An 18,172-nucleotide genomic window follows, 5' to 3' on the forward strand; every position below is an offset into this window, starting at 1 on the left:
ATGTGTGCGGTGTGTGTGTGTGTTTTTGGAGTGTTAGGGAGTTTGGTGAAAATGAAAGATATTTTGGGTTTAGGGGATATTTATATCCCTGAAATCCCATGGACCTAAGGTCCATTCTCATTTAACCCATCTCTATTAATCCAAATCCATAACCCACGTCCGATACCCAACGCTAGCCCGACCCATACCAACTCCTATTCTATTATATATTTCCAGATAACCCGAGTAAACTTTCCCTCTATTATTAAGTAATATAATTAATATTATCTTGAAATTTCGAGATGTTACATGAGATTTATGCTTGGGGTAGAGAATCTACAAAGCTGATGAAATAAAGACTTGGAATTAGAGGTGAGTTTTTTAGAGTGCAGGGGTCAGTTTGTAATTCCAAGTAAAGTCAGGGTTTGTTATGCAATTTTGTAAACAAGTCTCTGTTATATAGATGTTAGGGCTTGTATCATGAGTTAGTTTGTTAATTCCTTTTTCTCGATTATAATAAAATTTCGTTTGTTTGTTATCATCTTTCTTGAATCTCTGGTACCTGTTTTAGTAAAATTACCTAAAAAGTCGCAGACTATTAGAGAGAGAGAGAGAAACCTGTAACGATAGCAGTTAAACCATGGCCATCAACTCCTTTTGTAACATCTTCAGCTGTGTTTTTGGCAGAGAACTCGGATTCTCCTTTAAATCAAAATAGCCAAGGCATGTTTTTACACTGTTTTGTTACAAGAATTAGCAGAAAAAGGGTGACAACAAAACCGGATACTATTAGGGTTTTTGTAGTAGTTTGCTCAAGATTGTGCTCCAAGTCATGTATGCCAACATGGATCAGTTATGTACACACAGGCTGGATTAATGACTGTTGATCTTGTAGAGGTGTGTACGCGGGGGACAAATTCTCCACTTATTTAAAACTTTCAATGTAAAATTAAAAAAATATAGAGAATGTGGAGAAAATGGAGAGTGACAACTAATGCATGGTTTAAAAAATTGGAAACAGAGTAAAATGTGGCTAATTTTTCAACCAAAACAGGGAAAGTCAAGTTATATCAAGATGTCGCTGATATAGAAGAAATTTTTAATTTTCATATCAAGAAAGAGTTTTGTTATACGAAAATGACGGATCTTAAAGTTTTGAGGCGAAAGATGCATAAAATTGGCCTTCGCCCAGGCACTCCTGGTCCCCACATACATGGCCTTGTTTATAATATAGTCTTTGGTCCGGCCCTGGCCGAGGAGGCTCCTACGCTCAAGTAAGTCATGGCCACATCGTGAACTTTGAATAGCAATATTACTGCCAGTTATAACTCACAAGGATAGTTTGTCTAGGAATAGACATGACAATTAAGGTACATCATCCATTCATCCTAGTTCCTTAAATTTCATGAATTTAAATTACGAAGTAAAATTATTTGGTGAAGAGCACAATTAGGTCTATGGATAAATGAGTTATATATGTGCACCTGGTTTTGAATTGAAATTACTGTTCTAGTTTTTGTTTTGCTAACTGTAATTGATTTTGAGATAATTTTATCTAGAGGTGGTAATATGAGTGGGTTGGGTTGGATTTGGGTGATGGGTTAGGATGAGTTTGGGTCAGGATGGGTATGAGTCAGGATGGATTTTTAAAATAGAGGGTTAGGATGGGTATGGGTCAAGATGGGTAAAGTTAATCCATCTTAACCCAAGTAAAGATTAAAATGCAAAGAGTTTCAAAAACCCCTCAAAAAAATATTCAAAAAATTTAATAACTCAAAATATAAATCAAAAACGCAAAATGTAAAATAACTAAAATGTCATTGCGTTGTCCTCGATTCATTAAAAAAAAATTCGGTTTTGTCTCGGTTTAGGCTCGGTTTTTTTCGGTTCGATTTTGTTTTTTTTCGTTTTGGTATCTGTTCGGTGTCAATGTTTTTGGTTTTTGTTTGGTTTCGTTTTCTCGGTTTCATTCGGTTTAGGATGGATATAGGTCAAGATGGGTAAAGTTAACCTCTATCTTGAACCAAGTAATGGTTAAAATACAAAGGGTTCAAAAACCCCTCAAAAAAATATTCAAAAAAATTAATAAAAAAATAATAACTCAAAATATAAATCGAAAACACAAAAAGTAAAATAACTAAAATGTTTCACCCGTCTTTCTCGTTCATAAAAAAAAACCTCGGTTTTGTCTCGGTTCAGATTCGGTTTTTTTAGTTTTTTGTCGCTTCGGTTTTGCTTTTTTTCATTTCGGTTGGTTTCGGTATATGTTCGGTTTCAACGATTTCGGTTTCGATTTCTTGGTTTCTATTCGGTTCCGTGGGTTTTGTTTGAAATAAAATTAGATAAAACTTGTTTTAATCCATTCTAACCCATAAACAAACCCATTCTAACCTATCACAAAAAGTCACTAGCATTTTCCCAACCCATCTTGACCTTCTTGCAAAATTTTTTTGATCCATCCTGACCCATCTCAATTTTAAAAGTTATTCAAATTGACCTAAAACCACCCAAATGGGTTTGTTTTGCCACCCTTAATTTGATTAATGCAGCAATGAAGAAATTATTATAGAGAAGGAAATGATAAAAGATTGAGCTGAGAAAAATGACTCTCTTCTATTAAACCAAGAAAAAAACTCACAGTTATAATTTCTTTCTTTCTTTTTTTTTTCCATTGGGTCAAAGTCAAACTTCATGGAATCGCTAAATCGTGGTTGCTCAACCCGTGTGTGGCGTGACAAAATGGGATGTGTAACAAGTTAAACATGTACGTTTTAGGTTCAATTAAGTTCAATGACTTCTTTTGTATTTATTATGCTAAGAGGTTTATTTTAATTCGCTTATTTCACACTGATATGTTATATAATATTAAGACCCGTGATTGTAGGCGCGTAGTATTACTTTGAGGTGGCAACTTCCACCCACTTTTTACAGATGTGTTGTTAATAAGTTTTTCTATAATAACGGGCCAAATGGGTTGAACTAGAACATTTAACAAATGATACAAGCTAAACATGAATTGTATTCAAACACAGTGGCGTAGCCAGGAATTTTTCTTTTGGGTTCGGAAATTTTTTAGCGCTTGATTTTTTTCCAGCATCAAAGTTTTCGGACCTGAATGGTTCGGGTCGATCATTGGGTCCGATAAATAAAATACAATATCACTATCATAACAAAAATATATCTTTAACAATCAATAAAATACAAAGTCATATTAAATTAAAAAATATTAAATATCATAATTGTTCTCTACGCGCTTATATGTTTTGAAAACAATATCTTCAATCATGACTGTAAAAAAGAACTCATTTTTAATATAACAAATACAAGCATCATTCATATAATTGTCACCCAAATAATTACGCAAATTCGTCTTCACATACTTCATTGTAAAAAAACATTTCAGAAACGATAGACCAATGGATATTGGTTGTTGGCGATCGCTGAAACCTTGAGGCGAACCGGCAAAGGTGATGAGGCAATGATCGTTTGGTCGACAAAAAGAAGCTGATTGGTTGCTGAAGCAATGACCGATGTTTTTGTTTGTTTGTTTATTTATTATTTAAGTAATATGTTTAAAAATGCTAATTGGGTTGGGCTTATTGACCCATTTTATGAGTAATTTTGGGTTTTTAATAATCTATATATGGATTATTATTAGCCCATATATGATGTGTGTTAATAAAATTTATAGTTTTTCTAAAAGCTTTTTGTATTTTATAAAAAGAATATTCATTACTAAAAGAATATAACTAAATTTTTCACAAACAACGGGTTCGACTATATTCTTTTAGAATGGTACTGGGTTCGTTCGTCGAAAAAGAATGGGTTCGCTTGTTAATTCGACACTATAGGTTATATATAAAACCGAAAAAATACCGAGTTCGGCTGAACCCGGTGGAAAGAACGTGGCTCCGCCACTGTTCAAACACATACTTTTAAATCGCTTCATAGAACAAATAAAATTATTTAGTTATCATATTTAAATACTACTTTTAAACTCAAAAAGTTGGACAAAAATGTTGCGGGTTGGGTTTGAGTCGATCCTCAATCCAATCCACATCTTCATAGTGCATACCCCCACTCACCACAAGCTTCATACTTACATGGGAACGCGATCTTTAAAGCATATTGCGAGTCTTGCACAATACTGAAGTTAGGTGTATAATTAGAAATTTCAGATTCTTCTTGTGTTGTTGATGTTTCTAACGGACCATTTCCGATTTTCATGGCAACCAATCTTACTCCAAACCCGCTAAATGACCTATTAGCATCTCCAAGTCCCAAGGAGAACAAAATCTCTTTGTTTGTCGAGTCCCACCATGCAATGTGCCTGAATGAAGCAAATGGAACATACCAAACTAACGTTCTTTTATCACTATCACTCGCTTCCCAGACCACATCATCTTCCGAATCCATACCACTATTCTCCTGCTCCATACTTATCCTTTGAGCAATATAGGAGTCGTCATATGCCCCAACCGCGCACATTAAGAATCCAGAAAAATCATTGAACCAATTCTCTGGAAGTATTAATCTACATCTACTTCCTCGAAGAAGAGGTCTAAACCCGTTTGCAACCTCAAGGCCTTCAAGTTTCAGAAGCATAGAGTGTTTTTTAATAGCATTTACCTAATTAATAAACACAAATTCAGTTGATCCTATTAATAAATATTCAAAAAAAACAAAAAAAAAGAGGCTATACATATTACATACCTCAAGCATGGCCAGCATGGATTGTAGAAATCTGTTGCCGTTGATTACATCACCTCCTCTCACAAGTGAGACATGGCATAACCATTTACAATTTGTGTAAAAGTCTCCTACTGTTGCAAGCGATTTGCAAGTGTCTGCTATTAAAATAACTATACCTTGTGGGAGCTTGGGCAATTCAACAAGCCACTTGCAATAACTAAGGGTGAGGATTTTGAGGCGAGTAAGTTGCAAGAGGCTAAAATCTAATCGTGTAAAATCGTTGTGTTGTAGATTTAACACTTCTAAGTTGGATAATTCACCAATATCACACGGGATTTCTCCATCTTTCAAATGGCAGCAACTCAGATTCAACTTTTGTAAGTTATGCGTCAATTGCGGGAACACCAACCACAACCAAAAGTTAGAAAGTCGACTTCTATACCAATCTCTTCCACAAACAACTTTAATAATACGCCATGAGCTACAAATACAGTCAAGCGTCTTCAAACGACTCGATCCATGTAATCTGAACTCTTCTAAATGTTTTAATCCATAAAAGTTGACTTCTTTGTTCTTTAAGTAAGAACAGTTAGCCAAGTCTAGAGAGATAAGGTTAGGACATCGGTCTCCAATTGATGCGAGGAGAACATCTATCCCCATATTACCCAAGTACAACTTTACCAAGCTTTTCATGTTTGATTTGATCTCTGGGAACTCCAAACTTTTGTGGCAATGCGCGATTACAAGGGTCTCAAGTTTTCCCATATGGACAATCGTTGGAAATTTTCGTAACATGCAACAATACATTACACTAACATGTTCAAGACAGGCATGCTTTCCAAGTGATGGGTGAATTTCTTGTAACTCTTCACAATCATGGAGTGTCAACTTTTGAAGACACGGGATTCCATCAAAATTTGGCGTGCTGAGTAGATTCTTCATGTATTGGAGTTCAAGCACTTTCAAACGGGGTAGGTGCTATTAATATGCAAAAGAATACACAAGTTAATAACATAATTTATGAAAACTATTATGACTATAGATAGCATGGTTCAAGGTTTCATTGCTACCTCTTTGGAGGTTGTATTAATACATGTACGCCAATTATTAAGGTGTGAATTGAATTAGCCACCCGAGATCCTCTTAACTATATATTTTAATTAAATGAGGAATTGAAATACCTTGTAACCTTTCCAAAGTTGTTTTTGCAAGCTGTGAGACAGTTTAAGAACAACAAGCTTCATAGGTTGGAAACAGTCCGGAAATGGGCTTCTGGAATAACTGTACCATCTAATATATTGCAACTCATTTGAAAGAAAAGTAGGTCCTTCGACATTCTCGTTACAATTATTGTACAGAGTCAAACTAAGCCACCTTAGTTTCTTCATGTTTGATACACTCTTGCAAAAAAGTGATAAATGACCGTAAGGAGGAAAGTGATGTAGATGTTGTATCGCCTCAGTTTTGTCATTTTCCTATAGTAGAGGAAAAAATCAACGTATGATGGAGTTAAGTGTGCGTGTGCATCACATATAGTTTGTATTTTGAAAAGTTGGATAACTTAATGTATACCATTGTTGCATCCCCAAGACACATGTTTCCCTCTAACAATGTAATGTCCCATTTCTTGGACTAGATCATGCATATCAAACTTACCGTCCACGATAGTTATGAGAGCCTTTGTCTTAACACCTTTATTCCTATATCAGGATGATAACCACAAGCTTCAAATACCTCTATTGCATCATCAATAACATGAGTGTTTTTTGTGCTTTTCCCTCTAAAGAAACATGCAATATCCAAGAATAATTGTTTCTCCACAGTTTTAAGTCCATCATAGCTAATTTTGAGCCTTTCGACAATTTCCATTTCTGGAATGTCTTTTAGTCTAGACAAGGAACTCAACCATTCCTTCTTGTTTTTGTCATATAAGAAGGAACCTAAAACTTTGAGTGCTAACGGGAGCCCGGCAGCATATGAAACCACATGTGATGAAAGCATCTCATAATCATTTACAGGGTTATCTTTGTTATATGCATGTTTATTGAAAAGCATAAGACCCTCTTCATGTGATAATAATGTGACCGGATATACAAGGTCTACCTTGTGGGCTATTAGCAAATGTTCGTCTCTAGTTGTAATGATTATTCGGCTCCCACTACCAAACCAATTGTGTGATCCAACTAAAGCTTCTAGTTGCTCACAAGCATCAACATCATCAAGAAGAATTAAGGCATTGCTATGTTTTAGCCTACTTCTTATCATGTGTTTTCCTTCTCCAACACTCTGCAATTCAATTTTTGTTTTCAAAAGTCTCGATAGCAAATTTTCTTGCAGAGTTTTTACACCACGTTTGCTTGATTCCTCTCGAATATTGTCAATAATGCAATGACCTTGAAAATGGCGATTAATTTTCATATAAAGTGAAGATGCAAGAGTAGTCTTACCACTGCCCCCGATCCCCCATAACCCAACCATGCGCACATCATGTGATCCAATATCTATTTGTGCCTCCAGCTCTTGCAAGCGAGTACTCATCCCAACAAGGTCTTCCTCAACACATGAATATATGGAAAATAGCTTATCAGAAACTGTATCAACAATTTCTTTGATTACTTTCGATTCATGGCTGCATATCAAATAAGATAGATAATTAGTGTACGCTCACATTTGTTCGCAGTTTTAATGACCAACAAAATAAGGCAATGCTTTATAATGCAACTTAGATCTGTAAATGAACCAGGACCACTACACCAAAATCAACTTTACGCATACTTGTTATAATGGCATTGTGCGTAAGCATATGTAAAAACTTTTCAAATAGTAACGAAAGTAAAGTAGCCGTTTGCAATGTTTTTTGGTTCCCATCCAGCAATTTCACATGCATCAACAAGTGCTTTTCTCCATGATTCTACTTTGCTAATGTTCCGCACCTCTTGTTTGGAAAATCCTCTTCCGAACTCCCCTTCTTGTTTCCTGACTTCCGAGGGAACCACGTCATAAAATATTGGCACAACAATTAGCCCTCTTTGATCCTTGCATTTCATAATATATGCAAGTTCTTCCAAACACCAAGAAGAGTCTGCATAACTTTTTGAGAATATAATGACAGCAATCCGCGATCCTTTGATAGCCTTGAAGAGGGATTGACAGATGGATTCACCTCGGGCAAGTGCTTCATCATCCTTGTAAGTATAGATATTTCGATCTACAAGGGCTGTGTAGAGATGATCTACAAAGGTCTTACGGGTATCTTCTCCTCTAAAGCTAAGAAATACATCGTAATTACATGACTGAGAAGAAGTGGCTGGTGTGGGTTGAGAATAAGACGATGAAGATGCCATTGATGTGCTCTGATCTGTATAAGTGGAGAATATACAGAGGTGTGAGATGATGTGGTATCCAAATTAAAATCAATAAAGAAATAATCAAGTAAATAAGGAGGAAATTTCCTGCATGACTTTTTAATCATTGACTTCTTAAAAAAACCAGAGAAATATGTAAAACAATATCTTCTACTCATACAAAAATGTTGGTCAGCAATGGTGGCTTCGGATACATTACCCCATTTAAGAGCACCGGAAATTTCTTATAAATAAAATAATAAATGAAATTTCTTTACATCAAATAAGGACTACATTTTTTGGGTAGTAACATCTTCCTTTCTTTTGTTTTACATATAACTAGTGATTTATCCGTGCGCTGCGCGGTAATATCGGTCAGCAAAACTCAGGTGTTACAGTGGCGAATCAACACGAATTCAGTCAATAGTAGCTGTGTTCGTCACAGTATTGGAAATAAAACAAAATGGAAACAAAAAAATAAAAATAAAAATTGAGGTAGGCCAATAGGGTGGCATCGGTTGGTCCCAGATGACCGCAGCGAGGCAACGCGAATTTAGTCAGTATTAGTTACGTTCATTATGGTACTGGAACTAAAACAAAATAAAAACAAAAAATTAAAATTAAAATTAAGGTGAGCCAATAGGGTGACGTCAGTCGGTCCCATACGCTGAGGTAGTGACTCTAGGACACTCGTATAACATATTATATATTTTTTTTGTTACCATATTTAAAACAATGTTTATTTGGTCAGTAAACCCGAGCGTTGGTAAAATCCGATCATCGAAACGTGAAGTCGACTCGTATTCGGGCGTTTGTGGTGGTGAGTCGGTAACACGGGGGCGCTGGTAAAAATTCGAGTTTTTCAGCGGTGGGTCAACGTAAATTTCATAGATTTCGTTTAAATTTGTTACGGTATCGGAACTAAAATAAAGTTAGGCAAAACCTGGGAGTTGGTAAAATCCGAGTGTTGTCGGTATTGGACGTTACGCGGTGAGTCGGTAAAACCTGAGCATTGTTAGTCTCGGACGTTGCACGGTCAGTCGGTAAAACCCGAGCATTGTCAGTGCCGAATGATGTGACGGTAAGACAACACGATTTCAGTAAAACAAAAAAACATAATGTTTGTTATGAACCTAAAAAAAACAAAAAGAAAAAACATTTGACCAATAAAAAAATAAAAACAAAATTTTGAACCATTGAGATGGTGCCACTTAGCCCAATTAGGGCCTTGCGGCACCAACCCTCGACTTTACTTCTATATATAGATAATATGTATGACCAATTTCAGATATACTTATATACCCATGTATTAATATGAGGGTAAAGTTAAAATACAAAGTACAACAAAAATAAAAAGGGTGAGAATGTATCTGATTCATTGATCTTAGATTTGGATGGTGGAGATTAATTTAAAAATAAAAATTGATGAAAATGACATAAAGGTAATAACTTACTTATGATGACATTCTCTCTCCACATGCAAGACATATGTCAATTCCCCTATCATTTTAAACGTCCATAACTTTTTCATACGGCATTTAAAAAAAAATTTCACCATAATAACAAACGTTTTTTTATCTTTAATATGAATATCATATTTTTATATAAAAATTAAAAAAAGTAGTGGGTTTTTTGATATTGTGTTATTTGGTTGTTCATTATGTTTTTCTATGCATTGTGTTATAGATTTTGATTATTGTGTTTTTCAATTGGTACTCATATTAAAGATAAAAATTAAAACAAAAATTACGTCATTGTGTTTTTTTGTTTGTCATATGTCTTTCTACTTATCATTATATTTTAGTCATTGTGGAGAAAGTTATAGAAGCTTTACAATGATTGGGAAATTAACATGTGACTTGCATGTGAAGAGCGAAAATGTATACTATTACTTTTATACCATTTTTTTCTTTTGTCTATACTTGACACATGCCAATTAATTATGACTTCTTACACTTCTCATTTTTGTTGGTCTTTATAGAATAACTCAACCCTTGACATGATATTAATCAACTAAAAAAATGTAATATCAAATACAAACATTTGTAGCACACATGAGAAAGTTATTTATGCCAAAAATATAAAAATGGGTATACTTGATATTATAATTTTTGCTGGTTACATATGAATCATGATGTTATTAAATTTCAAAAATTCCCCCCCCCCCCCCCACATAACACACTCGCTAATACTACTAATTAGTGACCGTTGGATTAATGACCGTTGGTTGATCTTGTAGAGGTGTGTACGTGGGGGACAAATTCTCCACTTATGGAAAATTTTTCATGTAAAATTAAAAAAATATAGAGAACATGGAGAAAATAGAGAGTGACAACTAATGCATGGTTTAAAAATTGGAAACAGGATAATATGTGGCTAATTTTTGAACAAAAACAAGGGAAGTGTCAGAGACGGATATAGAAGAGAAATTCTTTTTTTGTATTAAGAAAGAGTTTTGTTATATGAAAATGACGGATCTTAAAGTTTTGAGGTAAAGATGCATAAAATTGCCCTTCGTCAAGAAAGTTAAGAGTATCACGGACACCCCTGGTCCCCACATACCGCCATCATGTGTCTAAGCCGGAAGAAATTTACCTTGTGAAATTGCGTTAATCCACAAACACCACGCGGCAAGAAAAGCCAGTGTTTGCAACAAAAAATCAGTCGAAGAGGCGTTGTGATTGAAGGCTTGATGGATGATTAGAAAGTGTAGAATGTTTTCCCAAATGCTATCTTAAGTTCTTACCAATTTGGGAGTTGAATTATATATAAATATAACTTTGTAAATGTATGATTCTGATTATATAAATTACATGAGATGTTGAGGGTAGACCCATTGAAATGTTTCATTCGCAAAGTTTGTCACAGATTCCAGTGAACTTAAATCAAGCTACATAACATCAATGGTAGCACTAGGGCAACCCTTTATTATGGTTTCCTTACATTTTGCAGCGGCTTCCACATTCATAGCTTCCACATTCAAAGCTAACACACGCACGGTACGTTTCTAGGCCAATACCACTTGTAGGTCCTAAAAACAACAAATCTTTTAGATGTCAAAAATTATATATATATATAATAAATTCAAAATGTTTATACGTATAACTATTTATGGACATTGGGCTTAACCAACGAACCAATACTAATTAATCCGGTATACAGTACAAAATGTTAAGATGTAAACTCCAGATCTTTAAGTTACCTATAGAAAGTGTAAGCTATGTTTTACCGGTCCCAGTCTTTTGCAATTGCGTGAGTTTTCAAAGTTTGGTCATTATTTACATAAAATCCCATTTATAAAATACATAACTGGTCTAAAGGAGTGAGTTTTTCAAAGTTTGAGCATTAAATTATAAAACTTTATTGTCAGTGGACAAAACGAATAATAGACTAATATTAATATTGAAAGTGTTTGTTGGTCCTCTGGCCCCATCAGTAAAGCCATCTAATTTGGTGTTCCATTTCATGAATCAAGTTTCAATAAGTTGCAAGCTATGATTGGCGCAATTAACATTCATCACCCACTTAATTATATTACTCAACTTGTACAAGATTTAAGCAATACCTAAATCAAATCGAGAAGCAATATTCATAACCCACTTGATTCATAAAGCAAAGCACAAATCAAGATTCTTTTCAATGTTCATCGTGTATTGACTTGTTTTCTAGTGAATTGCAGAGCCGTCTTTAGGTATGTGCGAAGAGGTCACTAAACCGAGTGACCCATAATTTCAAAAAATTATATATATTTTATATATAATTTGTCTTTTAAACAAAAACTGATACTAAACGAAATGTTACAAAGCATGTTGTCTACTATTATTTAAAAAGCATCTAACTAAAAGAGTATCTACTATTATAATAAATAAAAATCATTGTTGTGTTACATGGCACTTAATTGTCTCATTTTTTGTCAAGTGGCATTATTATTGTTCAATTTAGAAAGTCATAACTAGGGATGAACTCGGTATCGTACCGATACCGACCGGTACCAGTACCGAAAATCCCGATCCTGAAAATCGTAAATTTTTTGTACTGGTACCAAGTTGTTTGGTACCGGTATTTAAGTTAAAATTTAGGAAATACCAGTACCGTACTGTACCGCACCGGTCCCGAAAACTCAAAACCTTGGTACCGATTCAGCACCGACGGTACCAAAAATCAGTACCGGTACCAATCGGTATCATACCGATTGTTGCTCATCCCTAGTCATAACTATCTAATTAAGCAATTAATATATATTTTAAACATGCCATATTAATGATATATCTATAATTTTATAGTATTAAATAAAGTAAAAAAAATTAGAAACAAAAAAACGGATGTAAAACTTCTAAAACTCATTTTAGTGTGTGTAAATTTTTGTTGCATTTTTTAGTTTATTAGTGACTGGTTCAGAAGGTGACACGATTCGTCTTTACTCTGAGCAATGCAAAAATTGGTTCATCTCATTTGATTATTTTTCGCTATTAATTTTATATAATAAACTATTTTATATGTATTGATAACTTTTGCTAAAGTGACATAATTTTGTACTCACAGTGAATAGTAGATTGATAATGGTGCATATCAGTACTCTTTCTACTCTTTCTTTCAGATCTAATAATTATGTGCATTTTTTGTCACATTTAACCAATAATGAAATTCATTGTGCTTATTCATTGTCATAAACTTGCATTAACTAAAGTTTCAGGCCAAGCTGATATGGAAAATGAGTTCTTTTGATCCCTAAAATAGAGTGGTGTAACACCCCGGCTAAAGCGGAAACGCCTGAGTGTGACGTACAGATTGCTCAAACACACGTGACACTATTAGGTGACCATAATAACATTACTTCATTTAAATCTTCATGTAACACAAGTTTATCAAATAATACAAGTTGTAACAAATAAATAAACAAATGAAAAGTTATTCTTTGAATATCCTATAGGCATGCTATGTGTCTTCTAACTTTCATCCTCGTATCTTTACACCTGTAACATATGTATATAATAAAGTCAGCTACGAACATAGCTGGTGAGCTTCCACAGTTTAAATACGTACGTCAAAACCATACAACTCATGGACAAGTGATAAACGAGCAAGTAAGTCCTTTCCAATTGGTAACAACCAACGTACTCGAGAAATCGCGCAAGTAAGGTCCTTTCCAGTTGATAGCAATCAACGTACTCGGATAATGAGGCCCTTTTCCACTCGATACAAATGGACCGGAGTGCAAAGGGGGGCGTATGATCATACTTAATGAGGCTTCCCAATCGTGCAAGTAATATTCGTGCAAGTAATATTTGTGCAAGTAATACAAGTAACACACAAGTCCATATACGAATTGTAGTTTTGTACTAGAAGTAACAATACTTGAATTTTAATATGGATACATATGCTACCCCAAAACAATAAAAATATTAAAAAGGGGTGGTGAAAAACTCACCTTGAAATTGAAGATAAACGTTGCAATGAAAACCGAAAGCATGATAACGAAACCGAAGCGGTTGAACATGCGTTAAAGAAATCCGAAACGATTGAACTTCTCGAACTATAATTAAAATAAAAGCAAAGTCTAACTATCGGGATTGAAAAGGTTAAAATTATTTTGTTAACGGAGTTAAGCATTATTTAATGTAACTTTTATTATTTTATGGCATTTTTATATTTTAATAATATTGTTTAAGCTTTAACGATTTAAATTAATATTTTATTAATAACTTAACGCTCATACGAGAATTATGATATTTGCGAATCACGGATTTTAACTATAGTTTTATCTAAAAAAAATGATTATGTTTACAATTTATAAAAGGTAACGAGCTATAGTCAACGAAACGGAAAAATAAAATAATTTTATCGGGTTTAATGAAGGTGAACGTTAGTTTTTAGGTGAAAAATGTTAAACTTAGATTTATACATAATTTATTTATGTTAAAATGATTTTATTTGATTTAAAATAATTTTTAATAATCTATTTGGTTTATTTAATAATAAAGACGACTTAAAAGAATTCGGTTCATTTCCGGTCGGACCCGGACTCAACTTTAGGTTGGGTTCGTTTCCGACATGGTAAAAGGTATTATATTTTAGAGAGTGAGATGAAAAGAATTAGTTTTAGATGTTGGATAAATAAATTAACTAAACCGAACCGAATAAATACATAAGCGAGTCAAGATCGTTTTTGATGAACTACACTAATGTTAAATAAATAATATAACATTAAGTTCTAAACGACACGAACAAGCAGAAACTAAAAACATACCCGGAACAAGAACTTAGATAATAAAAGAAGAAATCTTGAATTTCACGGTTTGACTTCATAAATCAAAGTATGTGAAAATCACCAAAATGAGAAAATAACAAGAATTTTTTGTAAATTGAGTTGTGAGGAAATAGGAATGAATGGAGCTCTATTTATAAGTGAAGTGAGCTAGAGTTGTTTCAATTGTATTAAATTGGTCAAAATACTTAATGGGTCATGAATGCCATTTAAAACTTGTAATTGGTCATAAAAATTAAATTGTAACCTACAATTTATATTCAAACACATTTATTATCATCATAAAGAATTTTGACCAAGATTTAAATGTAGTAGGAATGTATTTTTCTTCATCTTTTAAAACCAACTAAATAAAAAAAAATGTGACATAATTAAATAATAATAAAAAAAATGTACTTTGGTTATACGTAAGTAACGTTATCTATGCGACATTTGAATAAAGTGTATATATATATATATATATATTAGTAATGGTTAATATGTTTAAATAACTTTAGGAAAAGCTATTACATATGAAATATGTAACATATGATTGTATTTATAATTAAATGGATCACCTCGACTAATAAAACGGATTAGTTTTCAAAATATATTTACTCTTTAGTCCTTGAATTTTGAGGTGCAATCTATATGAAATAGAATTTATATAACTTGGATATTTTTATATTTTACCCGCACAGTTTGCAAATTGTTTTATCTTTAAAACATTAACTTTCGTTAATTGCGCAAATGAATTGAAAGCGACAAATGATAACCGTAAATCCTCGGAATTCAATACGAATAGAAAATGAAGGTATGATAAACGACGAACAAGAGTACATTAAAATGAAAAACCGGGTCGGTTTAACGAACACAATACTAACTCAAAAATGACAAATGTCACATGAAGTGAAACTTGAGAATATTAATAATATATTTATAAACAAAAACCGAAAATTTAAATGGGTCGGGTTTTCATGTTTGAAAAGTAACGAATGTTACAAGTGGTGTCATAGTGAGTTTTGTTTCCTTGATAATATGTTTATATCCATATTAGTTTTCATGAAGCAAGACATTGTGTTGTTAGTTATAGGCACATCACTTTTTTTTTTTTTTAATTTCAAATCTTGCAAGTTAATGCCATAAAATATACTTGACTATTATAAATGATAGGAAAATGATTGTAATTATGTGTGTTGCAATCCGAATCCGATTTTATACAAAAATCATTGTAAGAGGTGATCATGAGCAAACGTGTGTTCAAGATATTAATTTGTTTCTTTTAAGATGGTTGTTTATTATTATGATTTGTTTGTGTTCTATCATCTATACAAGAATCTCAAACTTGTTTGATATATGGGAGGGATGTTGGTTTGGTTTTCAATGAGATACTTATTTTTTGTAAATAAAACCTTCCAACGGTTTTTTTACTCTGATTTACATAATGGTCACAACAAGTTTCACTTGAAACAGGCCCACTTTTAGTATGACTTGGAACATTTTGGGCAAGTTAAACTTGTATTCGACCCTTTAAGTAAACGGGTCAAATTTGCTACTTGTTTTCTCTGGCAAAACGGACGGGTCATGTCAATCAGCGCAATGCATAAGAACCGGTTTGGTCGGTACAAGTTAGGGTCAAAACTGGCCATTTTAAGAAAAATATTACTTTTGGTTCGGAACATGTTTTTTTACACTTTTTTGTTCTTACTTTTACACACAAGTATAAAACTCACTAAAAATGTTTAGTTTCTTGTATGTTGGAGTTGATCAAAGTGTGTCAAGATCATCTAAAATTAAAAGTTTAGTAAGATGACATGCTTGAAACAAAAAAAAAACATCGATGAAATACATATAACTTTAGTATTATTACACTTTTTTGCCGATATTACCAAATATGTAGTTGCCCTTCCTTCTAATTTTAAAACCTAAGGCATGAATTAGAAAAAAAGATATGAAGTAAGCCACACAAGTTTATTTTTTGTTGGTTATGAATGGTTAATAATTTAATATCATTAAACCGTCAATTAGAATCCTTTGGTAATTTTTTTTTTCGATATAAACTCTTGCAGTTGTTAATTCAGTAACAAGATATGTTGAAACTACACAACAAAATACTTTACATTTTTCAACTCTTGTGATTTTTCAAGAGTCTTGATATGTTTTTTGTATATGATTATTGCAACTTGAAGAACCAAAATCATATTATAAGATAATGAATGAGATTTAATTTTTCAAACCTGTGTAATACACGGGTCTATAACCTAGTAAAATATGTAGAAAGACTTAATGGATTTACATTGATATCTACCGAGAACGAGATATTAAAGAGTTTAAAATATATGAAGAGTTGATTGCTCTAAAAAAATTGGTAAAGGAGCCTCACAATTCGTGTAACTTTATAAAATAAATTATGTTCATTCTTTTTCACTCGTATAGGCCCTTAAGGGTCCATGCACCCTCAAAAATAGCCCTAGTGAATGATAAAGTAAGTCGCAGATGAATTCTTTTTAGTAAAATCACCTAAAAGTTGCAAAATATATGTATATATATATATAGACAGAGAGAGTTAGAGAGAGAAATCCGTAACGATTACAGTTACGCCATGACCATCAACTCCTGTTGATGGGTTATTTTAATTTGTTAATTAGAAACAATAAGTTAATTAATATCTATTCTTCTTAACCAAGCTAAATAAACAACCTAATAATAATAAAAAAAATTATACATGCTCAAATACACCATTACATATAATTGGATATTTGCACATCACACCACAAAGCCCCAGTTCTATACAAAACAAGCCAAACACACACTCAAAACAATCATTCACAATGTTCACAAATAAAATAAGTGACAAAAGAATAAATACATGGGCTTATATTACATAGGAAACACCATTTATAATTGTATTCACTTTGACTTGGTCAACTCCATACTGCATTCCCATAGCTTCTTTGCCAACTCATTATCTCTGGCCTTACTGCCGGGTTTCGCCTTATTATTATCGAGAAAGTATCCGCCGCTAACTCCTTTCACATTTGGGTTTAATGCCAAATAGCATGTGGTTGAAGCTCCCTGAAACCAAAATCAAGTAACAATGATATGTTATACACCAATATTTGGTCAATTGGTCTCCATTTAATCCATATTAAAAAAATAAAGATCATGGAAAAATGTAAAAAAGTGAAAAGGAACAAACCTGTTGGACATTCTTTTGAACATGTTTGAAGACTCCGTATATGCAGACTACATATGTCAAGAAAGTTGAAAAATAAGCTTAACATCTTGAACAAGAAAAATGATAATTGTTCAGAAAAACTAAAATGGAAAAATTTGTAATTACTTGACAAAAAGTTCGAATGACGTGAGATATCGGTTGCAATGATTCCAGGATGCAATGCATTGATAGTTACATCGGCCCCTTCTTCCTGTACTCGGTTATAAACATGTTTTAGTCACAACACAAAACTAAGACCAAAATACTGACTAAACTAAAACCAAAAATTCTAAGAATTACCTTGAGGCGCCTTGCTAGCTCCTTAGCATGCAGAATATTAGCAAGCTTTGATTGCCCATAAGCATACAAACTATTGTAGCTGAAAAGTTGACACAAAGGAATATATTAGTTGAATTCTAGTATCATAAATATTATCAAATCTAAGAAATTGATCATCATTAAGTTTGGAATGATTTAAGTGGATCCTGTTTTAATCTCTAATTAAGGAAATTAAATATACTTCACAGTTAATACCTTTTTTCATCATTTAGCTTGTCAAACATGATTCCACCTTTGTAAGTCAACTTATGAAAGTCTGATGCAACTAAGACAATCCTCCCTTCTTGTCCACAGTTCTTAGCAGTATTTTTCATCGTATCCAACAACAGATTCGCCAAATGAAAGTGTCCTACATTA

The 18,172-nt window shown here is 33.1% G+C and overlaps 1 protein-coding gene and 1 pseudogene across 2 annotated transcripts; both read right to left on the reverse strand.

Annotated features, from left to right (window-relative positions):
• Window positions 1-3,956: 3,956 nt before the first annotated feature.
• Window positions 3,957-8,019, reverse strand: LOC143570871 (TMV resistance protein N-like; annotated as a pseudogene). Its single transcript, XR_013142006.1, has 5 exons — window positions 7,514-8,019; window positions 6,244-7,301; window positions 5,853-6,146; window positions 4,693-5,649; window positions 3,957-4,608 (listed from the first exon to the last, which is right to left on the reverse strand). The product of XR_013142006.1 is annotated as a TMV resistance protein N-like (transcript).
• Window positions 8,020-17,133: 9,114 nt separating this feature from the next.
• Window positions 17,134-18,172, reverse strand: LOC143570872 (short-chain dehydrogenase TIC 32, chloroplastic-like). The gene is made up of 5 exons (XM_077056406.1): window positions 18,011-18,172; window positions 17,777-17,855; window positions 17,603-17,687; window positions 17,459-17,505; window positions 17,134-17,334 (listed from the first exon to the last, which is right to left on the reverse strand). Exons 1-5 carry the CDS (start codon window positions 18,127-18,129, stop codon window positions 17,170-17,172), a joined length of 495 nt encoding a protein of 164 aa, XP_076912521.1. The 5' UTR covers window positions 18,130-18,172; the 3' UTR covers window positions 17,134-17,169.

The sequence above is a fragment of the Bidens hawaiensis genome, unplaced genomic scaffold (assembly GCF_021521415.1).
Source record: "Bidens hawaiensis isolate Kalapana, Puna unplaced genomic scaffold, B.hawaiensis_p1.1 tig00025169_1, whole genome shotgun sequence".
In the NCBI taxonomy this organism is placed as follows: domain Eukaryota; kingdom Viridiplantae; phylum Streptophyta; class Magnoliopsida; order Asterales; family Asteraceae; genus Bidens; species Bidens hawaiensis.